The sequence below is a fragment of the Arachis hypogaea genome, chromosome 20, assembly GCF_003086295.3.
Source record: "Arachis hypogaea cultivar Tifrunner chromosome 20, arahy.Tifrunner.gnm2.J5K5, whole genome shotgun sequence".
Classification (NCBI taxonomy): domain Eukaryota; kingdom Viridiplantae; phylum Streptophyta; class Magnoliopsida; order Fabales; family Fabaceae; genus Arachis; species Arachis hypogaea.
Genome location: NC_092055.1, coordinates 17159103 through 17169530, shown reverse-complemented (window position 1 = coordinate 17169530; position 10428 = coordinate 17159103). Strand labels below are relative to the sequence as shown.

Sequence of the window (10428 nt, the reverse complement as noted above, 5' to 3'; positions counted from 1 at the left end):
ATCTAGTGGGTCTACCTTCAATTGCTGCCAAGCAATTGTCTTTTCTCATAATTGCTTTTATTTTCAATTTTCATAAGAAAAAATTACTCCAACTGAATTTTGGGATCTTATACTTTGCTGCCATTTTTTTTAAGACGGTAATTTGCAGCGGAAGAAAAAATTATTAATCAGCAACCTTTGGGTTTGATACCAAGCCACTGTTAGATAAACTGACAAATGATGTAGCAAAATATAGAGATCAAAAATTAAAATTTTGTATAAAATAATTTTTTTTGAGAATTACAATTTATTTCTATTACAAGGAGTTTACAATAACACTCTCTTGATCAAAAGAAAATACACCTCTATGTAAATATAAGAGAAAATCTCTCAAAAAAAAAAACTCTATATAACACAATGTTACTAAAAATTGTTAATTTTTAATTAAAATTATTAATATTCAAAAAAATTATAACGATATTCTTGGGAATATTACTGTCAACCAAACACAGGATTGCTTATTACAAATTTTCAATGCATTCACAAGATCACCAAAGAAACACACACATGAACCTGATTTTTCTAAGAATTTCGTTCCTTGGAATAGGATTTCCAGGGATCTGATTCCCAAAAAAGAAACAAATCCGTGAACCAAACATCGTACATCCTATATCATTATTAATAAAGAGAGCATGCTATAGAATTTCACGTTATCTCAAACCTCGATGATGGTAGGAACAATGAAATTCATTCCATACATCTCATTAGTTGAATCATGTAGCTCATGGGTTAGGTTATGTATGTTATAATTCTATTATCATTCATACATATAACATGTATATCCCATCAATCATGAGTTATTAGTTCATGTACACCTAACAATACGTATGAAAATTTTTTTTATAACCCATGCCTACTTTTTAAACCTCTGATAATAGCTTCTCACTTTTTTACTTTTGTTACTTCTTCACAAATACATACATAATAAATTTTTCAAAAATTTTATTTTTAAATAACTGAATAATATTTGTTAAGCGATTATTTAAATGTTCTTTTTATACGAGGGTTATATATATGAACTTTAATGTTTTTTAATTATAGCCTTTATATAAGAATAATTTTGTGACTACTAAATTTTATTTTTTTGATTAATATTTTATTATTTTTAAATACTAAAAGTTAATTTATTAATTTTAAAATCTAATAGTATAAAAATAAAATCTCAAGGATAACAAACAGGTGATTAATATTAATAAAAAGTACCCATAATTTACAACACTTCTTAATTAATAACGAGATTCTACCATTTAAATTGGTTTTATCGAAAATATCCCTTATCTTAAACTTTAAGAAGTTTAATATATATCCATTTTCAATGGTATTTAAACTATTAAAAGTTATTTAACAACTTTTTTTTAAAACAAATATGAAATATTCGTATTAGAAATATAATTATTCGTATATACTCTCTTATTTGTCTAATTTTTTAGTTAAATAATTTTATAACATAATATTCTAACACATTATTAGAATATTTTCAAAAAAAAAATATTTAGCATATATATTATTAATAAAAAAATTATACAAAATTCATATAAGAAAAATTTTATTGAGCATTATATATATATATACAAAATTATCAGCATCTCCCAACATCATAATATTCACATGTATCATGTTCAGGTAGTTTGTGCACACCATACAAGACTTCTTGATGTTTTACCTCTTGATTTCTCTTCTTTCTAATACCATGCTTAATCACTGAAAACATCTTAATCACTGATGTTTTACCTCCTGATTTCTCTTCTTTCTAATACCATGCTTAATCACTAAAAACATCTTCCTGTAATACCTCTTCATAGCCAATAAGATCAATTGCTTACATCCTTTGCCCCAACTTTTCAGTCTAAAGTCATACATTTTCTTCATGCAACCCCATTACATTTTCTTCATGCAACCCCATTTTCTTCGTGTAACTCCTGTAAGAAGGCTGCAGAGCTTTTCTTTGAGGAGTAATACGATCTCATCAGCCACCAGATCAATTCCTTTAACTAGAACAAGAGCCTTTAACGTGTTATAGTGTTATATACTCGATTTATAATATAAAATACAACATCGAATGTCAATTACATTTGTCTTTATTCGCATATTTAGACTTACACAAGGGAATTTCTTTGGTGAAGAATAAAATGGAGTGAAGAATAAAAACTTTTTCTAAATTTAGAATGAACATGTGCATATATAATATAATACAGAAAAAAAAAGTTCACTCTTCAATCTTCACCAAAAAATTCACGTTCGCGTCACCCTTGTCGTCACCCTTGTCACAATGCCTACAATGCCTATTGCCTAACCTCGGAAAATTGACCTTCAATAAATCTACACAAGTGAATAATAAATAAAATACAAAATCTGTCTTGGCCTTCAATAATTAACAGATTTGCTGGACAACAAATTAGCCTCTAGCCTCCTTCCTTCTGGCTCTTCAAGGAACTTCTTATCTTTTATATAAGTCTCTATCTCCAATAGAGTCCTTGTGAGCTCCGGTATCTGCCGAACTTTCAGATCAACTAAGAAGTTCTGAGAGATGATGTTCAATAACTTTACGAATTGAGATTTATATCGTCTAAAAAGTGCAAAACCAGCCATCTGAAACAAAGCAGAACTTGTTTAGTCTTACATACAACAGACCACTGCGACATTCTATAAATCTATAATATATTTACTTACTTGCAAGAAAGCATTCAATGAAACAGCTGTATATTGGTTGGCTGGGAGATTGTTCAAGAACCTTGCAAGCCAAGCCCAACCCTCTCGCAAGCCGTGTAAATTCTGAACACCTTGAATCTCGGTCTGTTGAGGAAAGATGAGATTCATGAGAAGCGGAGTCATTAAAACCAAAGCAAGAATTTCAGACTATCATGACAAACCTGAACCAGTGCACCATAAACCTTCATGTATGATTCTAACCGATTTAAATAATCTTGTGTACTCTCCAACTTTCCTCCATCCTCTCGGTAACCAATAGCTTTGAAGTATGACTCCTTTGATTGAAAGATAGACTGAAGGGAGTAAAATCAACAATTTAGAGTCGGTAACATAAGATAAGTATACATGTTTATAGAATATTTAAGGAATGAAGGTGTGCCCGTATTATCATAATTAATAATTACTCTCGAAGATTTGATTGATAATAATACATTGAGTTTGCAATATTCAAGGCAAGGATGAATTAGCTCAAGCATAACTTGCAATATTCAATCATTTTTAGTATTTTATGTTAGAATTTTGTTAAAGGAAGACTGAAATTAGTAAAAATAGGATTTTGTTACTTTCACTTTTTTTAATTATTTCTTTCACAAGATCTTAGAATAGAAAACAGTGAAAATAAAAACAGAAACCAACAAAACCCTTACTGTTTTATGTATCTGTCATCCAACATGGCAAATAATGCTTTCAGCACTAATTGATTATTCTCAATACATGCAGTTGCCATGCCAGAAATGTTTGAGAGCTAAGTTAACACCATGGCAAATAAAGAAGAACAATATTTCTTCCTCACATAAATCAAATGGCTCAATCCTCTTATTTAGGCAAGGTGTGATCTAAAATGGAACCATTTTTTAACAAGTTTATTGAGAAAGAAGAGAAATATAATGTTCAGGTAAGTAACAACGAACAATGAGCAATGGCAGCGTAGTTCATACTTTAATCCATAACACACACTCCTATCAAAACAACCTCTAGCTGAGCACCAAAGAAAAGCCAAGAACCTTACTATTTCCCACAAATTTCCAAAGACTTCAAAAACACTTGGAAAATTTCATGAATAAAATTTAATATTAAATCGATAAACAAACTTTCGGCCACAAGTAATCCGTTAAATTCAATTTAAGATAGCTAAAATTTAAAACTAAGGATAGGAATTAGCATCTCAAAAAAAAAATGATGCATTCAAGTTCCTTTTTATGAAGCTACCTTTTTGTATACCATGTGCTTTGGGACAGTGTATAGGCAGGCCCTGTGAAGCTCAGCCAGCAGAACATCCATTGCAGCCGGGACCTGTAAAAAATAATACCCAAGTGAACTCAAAAGTAGACATGCATATTTATATATAGATATAACTTGTGTGTGTCTCTCTCTCTATATATATACAAAAAGCTGCAGACACATGTGCACGCTAATGGTTGTGGCTATAATAGGCAAGATAAAGATGTTGTACCTGAGATGTAACCAGAACAATGACATATCCACTTGCAAAGGGTGCATTACCAAGGTTTGCGCAGTATGAAATAAACTGCAATACGTGTCGTCATAAAACAAATCAAATTTACCAATAAATATTCATATGCGGATAACTAATCTCTATCATTTATCTCAGTAGTTTTTGTTTTCGGTTTTGACAAGTTGAAGCCAGTTACACGGGATTCAGGCAAATGTTGTTTTGATCACAAATATGTTCAAATACACCATTTCTGTTGATAAAAAATATTTTTGAATAACCATTTTGCTTACTTTTAGTTTTCAGAAAATGCCAAAACAACAAATTTTTCCACTTTGCAAATATTCATTTACTAGTTAATTGTTCAAAATCATTCTCAATTTTTTAAAAACTAAAACAAACAAATATCGCAAGAGAAAATGCATAAGTACTACATTGTTTTATAAGAAAAAATGTTTAAGACAGGCAATCATGATTGAGGGCTGTAATACATTAATTATTAATTTGTCCTTTTATTTGCTACCCTTCATAACTGAATAAAAACAAATCTCACATCTACAATAAACTACTAAACCTGTTTAGTATTAGTCTATTGCTTCCCTTGTGCTCTTTTTTCTTCACAAATAATGCAAGAAAAAAATCATATCAATTGAATGTCAACTCATGAAATTACCTTTTTAGCAAATATCTCAATGCTGATTGATTGAGGACATTGAGGATCCCGCAAAAGCTTAACAAGATCATTGGATTTTGACCTATAGAATGTACAAAACATTAAATAGACATGAAATGCAAATACTCTCTTTTTGGATTGAATTGACTTTATTTGAAATGAAATAATTGAAGAAGCTATTTCATCCAAATATTCCCGTACTTTTTGGCAGGTCAAATTGTAACATTCCTTAAATAGGATTGAAGCAGAGAAGAGTAACGGATAAAGTTTTCCAATAAAAGTTCCAAAAGCACATGCAGGAATGCTAATTGATAAGCAGTATTATGCATTGTTGAAATGAAAAGATTCACTTCACCTGACATTGTCTATTACACCCCTTATTTGTCTTATCAACCGAGAAATATGACTTTCATAGCGAGTATAATCCTGAAAAGTTGTTTACATGAAACAATCAATCAAAATCCCAGTATGCTGCAGGAAAACTTAGTCTTGAAACTGATGATAGACACATACAGAATTCTTCTAATGTAAACCAAAAAATAGCATCCTATTGTTTAGAAAAACGTTCATTTGAACATAGATAATACCTGATTAGAACTAGATCTTATTGCTTGGTTCCTCTCACACAGCTCTTTCAGTTTCTGTAGTCTCCCACTCTCCAAACTTACAGCACTTGTCGCAGCACGATACAGATTGCCTGAGATTGTGCAGACCAGTTGAGATAACAGATATCAGATGGCAAAGATTTTTAGACAAATAACAACCTATAGCTCCCAGATCGGCAAGGGGCACACCCATATGACACATCAATTGTACCAAAGTTTACAACTTTACAAAGTGATTCAATGGCTTTTCTACCTCTTCCATTTTCTAAGTTAATGGCAAAGATGTCAAACCAAGAATAAAAGGAAGCCAAGAAGAAAAGAAGCAATAATAAACCGTGTAAAGGTGAACTTGTGTAATTAACTGTGCAGCCGGAAGAGAAAATAGAAGATTCACTGTCTTGAATGACATTTGTTGCTTACAAGGATGACCTCATTGAAAATCAACCTTGATGAGACATGTAAGAGCAAAATATTAAAATTTCGCAACCAAAATTTTGAAGGAGAAAAAAAAAAACAAAAAAGGATAAATAAAATCCAACTGAATGGAAGTCAGAAAATAAGAAAGCAAAGCATTCTTGTATATCAGATATGGACACACAAGTAAACAGCAAACTAAAATACTGATATGGGTAAACCATCATCTTAGTGTGAGTAAGAAAGGGGTGAGGAAGAAGTGACAAAATGGAAAGGCAAATACCAGACTCCTTGGTATCCGCATTTGATACCCTTGATGCATCATCTGTAGAATGCACTGCAGCCTCTTGTTGGGTTCGTCCAGAAGTAACCTTCTGGAAAGTTCCAGCAGCACCCCCTTCTACAGCTTCCTTTTCTGCTCTCCTTTCAGCTTCTGCTGCTGCTCTTTTTTCAGCTTCCATTGCTGCCTTTCTCTCAGCTTCCAATGCAGCTCGTTTTGCTTCTTCAGCTCTAAGTTTGGCCTACCTCCACAAAATTGAAAAGTAAAAAATATAGGACTTAGACCAAGGCTTGCAATATAAATAAGACTGACAAGAAAAGATCTGTCTTAACAAACATGAGCAATACAGTAACAGAAATGAATATCAGTGAAAATAAAAGGAAAAAACAATGCAGATTTGTAACTGCAAACATGGGATGGCTATTTCAATTTCAAATGAAATGTGAAACCATTTATGTCTAATGCCTTGTTAACACACAATATTAATTAGAAGATAAAGTACCTCTGCTTCTGCTTTAGCCTTTTCCTGCTGCTGCTTTTCCTCTTGCAAAGCAACCTTTCTCTTCGCTTCTTCATAAGCTGCATCACTTCTTATTTTCCTTTCTTCTATTTGTGATCTAAGTTCACGGTCCCGTTGAACAGCTGTCAAGTGATTATCAAGTGCTTCTGCACTACAAAAAAAGAGGGATGTCAGATATCAGTTTCTTAATCTAGCAACCACAAAACAACATGAGAGTAAGGAACAAAGAAAATGTTCTGTTGGGGTTTCTTGGGAGTAGATGACTATCAGAAAACATGCCACACATGTCAAATATTATTGATCAAAATTAGAAATACATATTATATGAAGTATCATTCAATTTCAGTATTCATAAAAATGGATTCATCAAACAAAATTAGATTCCCCATCTCTAAAGTCTAAAAGTAAGGTGCAACTTTTTTTATAAAAGAAGTTTATTAAGAGGAGGATAATGAATGCTCAATTTTCTGTTTCTGGCTTTTTGGATATATAGAAGTTAAACTGTCTTGCTCCCAGGAATAAGTTAAACAAACAGAAGGGGAAAAGAAAAAAGAAAATGCTCAAAGTTCGCAAAAGTATGCAATTAACAAAATCACTACAATGTAAGATCCATAGTTAGAAGCTGTCATAAAGCACATTGAAAATGCAAACAACCGTATAGCTGTTGCTAACATCAAGTCTGACCAGATAGATATGTAGCATAAGAGAATTATCATATTGCCATGAAAAAAGCAGGGAGGGGGACACGGGACATTGCAATCTTACATCCTGCGCTGATATTGTGTATCTAACTTTTTATCCTGTTCTTGTCTTGATTCTTTATATTTCTCAACTCGAAGAAGAGCGGAGGTAGAGTTCTGACTTTCATCTGCCAGAGCTGTCTCCAATGCTGAGATCTTAGTCCGTATTTCATCCTGTCAATCCAGAACATTTTACAAACAGGTCTACATAGATACGAAATGCCCTGTTGTATTGGTGCAATTTCATAGACGAAAAAGAAGAAATCCTTTCTAAATGAAGAAAGATCATCTCTAAAATGCTTGGAAAATTTGTTTTAGTAAAAGTAGAATCCCTAAAAAAAGATAAAAACAAGTTTTATTACAAAAAAAAGATGTTCAAGGGTGAAATAATAACCTTTTTTAGTACTACATCCAAACAAGATTGACAAAAAAGATGTTCAAGGGTGAAATAATAACCTTTTTTAGTACTACATCCAAACAAGATTGACAAATTATTCAATTTGTAAAATTTAAGGTAATCAACAAGTCAACTAGGAAACCAAGTGCTTTGACATCGACAAAATCACTCACATTAACCCTAAGCTGATGTTCTTGTGCCAACTCAAATAACGCAGTTTCCACCTCTTTTCCTTCATCCATCAAGTAGGGTTGCACGTCAAATGCAGACACGTCAGAATCATCACTGTCACTGAGATTTCAAAGCCAATGCAAATATTAATTTCAAACCACCCAATGCACGCAAAAAAGAAATGAAAAAGAAAATAATCAAATTAACAAACATATGAACATAGCATCCACTAATCCACTAAGAGAAAGCGAAGTTAAAGATCCACAAAACGTTCACATAGCGTTGGGTATTCAAATTGACTAGGGTTCAAGAAGAAAGAGGCACCTCAGATAAAGTTCATCGCAATTGAATCGTTTGACAGGTACCAAAGCTTTGTTATCCCCATCATCGTCGCTCTCTGTGTCATCCAAATCAAATTCTTGAGCACGCAACACGAAAGGTTTACCTCTCTCACCTCCTCTCTTCCAAGTAGGCATTGTTTTCTGGAACTGCGAGGAAGTAACCGAAGTAGTGGCGAGCTTCGCCTCCAAGGTATTGAGCTCCGAAACGAGAGCGTCGAAGCTCCAATCGGGTTCAGGATCAACAGAAACGCCATCTATACGCGGCGAAGAATGAAAGACTAACTTCACCGCTCCCCTGAAAAGATTGCGTATCAGCGGTGATGAAATTCGTGGCTCTAGAGAAACCCTAACGGAATTTGAAGCGCATTATTGACATCAAAGACTTACATTGTTAAGCGAGCGACGAAAGAACAAGAGTGAACAGGGATCAAGAGCTGGTTGTTTTCTTTTGTGAACACAATCTATGATATCACCATCTGCACTCTGAAAATAATAATAATAACAACATCCAATAGCAACTATGGTGAGGACAGGGGGCTTGTTGATCTTGTCCAAGTGCCTTTGAATCCTTTCTAGTCTTCAAAGAATAATCAATTTTGGATTAAAGAATAATCCTAGTACGCTACCTGTGACAACAAATATAAAGAGTTATTTTTTTTGAAAGATCAAGTGAAAAAATAAAAAGTAATTTTATCTTTGAATATCTCATATAAAAAAATCTTTTTATTTATTAATTATGGATTTATTTGGGTGAGTTTTTAAGAAAATATCTTTTTTTGAGTTATATTTTTTTAAATGATTTTATGTAAAAGTAAAAGTAATTTTATGTTTGGATATCTCATGTAAAAATATCTTTTTATTTATTAATTATGTTTAGGTATAACAATATAAAGGTACTTTTGTTTATTTATTATATGAAAAATATCTTTTTTTAAGGAAAAAAGATCTTTTCAAAAAAGATGTAAATGACAGCTTCTCAAAAAGAGATATTTTTCTGATTTTTCTAGTACATTTACTTTTACTACTAGAAATTTACCAAATACACTAAAAAAATCTATTTTTATTAAAAAATATCTTTTTTTATTAAGATAATGGTGCCCAAACAAGCACTATAAAGTATTTTTTTGTTTATTTATTACATGAAAAACATCATTTTTTAAAAGAAAAAGATCTTTTAAAAAAAATATAAATTACACCTTCTCAAAAAAGATATTTTTTTTATTTTTCTAGTGCTTTTATTCTTACTACTAAAAATTTGTCAAACAAGCTAAAAAATAAAATAAAAAAAATCTTTTTCTATTAAAAAAATCTTTTTCCATTAAAAAAATATTTTTTTATCAAGATAATGACACCCAAATAAGCACTAACATAGCAATAAAGAATCATGATTCAGGCATTACTCACCAAAAAAATGTATATTTGCTTTGAAGTAGACATAATGAATCTATGTAAGTCGAAATAAAAGACGGAAAAAGAGAGGTCTATACACAAAAGGATGGAAGAAGAGAGATCTATAACACTGAAACGTTATTCCAACAGGGGGAGGAAAAAATAAATAGAAAGTAGGAACAGACGAATAGAAACGAACCAGAGAGAAAGACGATGGAACCGGTGACAAGGAGTGGCGTCTGGCAGCGCTGGCAAGTAGCAGCTTCAGTTCATATTCGACAAAACGGCAGAGAGAACGCAAGAAAGATCACCAGAGAGGGAGAGAGCGAAGAGAGTTTTGGAACCGTTAGAGAGAAAGAAGTTGTTTTCTGAAGAAAGGAGGCTAAACAACGGAGGACGATGTATAGATTTTTCTAAATTACCAAAATAACCCTTAAATTTAACAAAATTTCCCAAATACTTGCTATTTCCACCATTTCTATTGCACCCGGCGGCCCGCCATGACGCCCCTGCGGTAAAAAACTCCTTGCGCCGAGCACTGTATGGCAGCAGGTATGAATTCTGCCGCCAAAACCGCAATTCTAAAACAGAGGTAAATACAATATAATTGTTTACTGGGTAAATCTGGAACATTTAAGTGCTTCACGAAAAGCCAACGTTAAATATGAAGCCAAAGTATGCAAAGTCATTTACCTTT

The 10428-nt window shown here is 32.3% G+C and overlaps 1 protein-coding gene across 1 annotated transcript; it reads right to left on the bottom strand.

The window, feature by feature from the left end:
- Positions 1-2044: 2044 nt before the first annotated feature.
- On the bottom strand, positions 2045-9006 carry LOC112783382 (mRNA export factor GLE1). The gene is made up of 14 exons (XM_025826317.3): positions 8730-9006; positions 8326-8637; positions 8004-8121; positions 7459-7607; positions 6676-6844; positions 6177-6414; positions 5462-5571; positions 5230-5300; positions 4875-4956; positions 4202-4276; positions 3958-4041; positions 2910-3041; positions 2710-2832; positions 2045-2628 (listed from the first exon to the last, which is right to left on the bottom strand). Coding segments are annotated over exons 1-14 (1890 nt in total). The 5' UTR covers positions 8732-9006; the 3' UTR covers positions 2045-2403.
- Between the last annotated feature and the right edge of the window lie 1422 nt (positions 9007-10428).

What these genes read in the sequence shown, in the direction of transcription:
- LOC112783382 (XM_025826317.3), bottom strand. An exon ending in AGCACATGGTATACAAAAAG is followed by an intron (nt 3,042 to 3,957) that starts GTAGCTTCATAA and finishes TACTCCCTTCAG; the next exon opens with TCTATCTTTCAATCAAAGGA. An exon ending in TTTATGGTGCACTGGTTCAG is followed by an intron (nt 2,833 to 2,909) that starts GTTTGTCATGAT and finishes TTTCCTCAACAG; the next exon opens with ACCGAGATTCAAGGTGTTCA.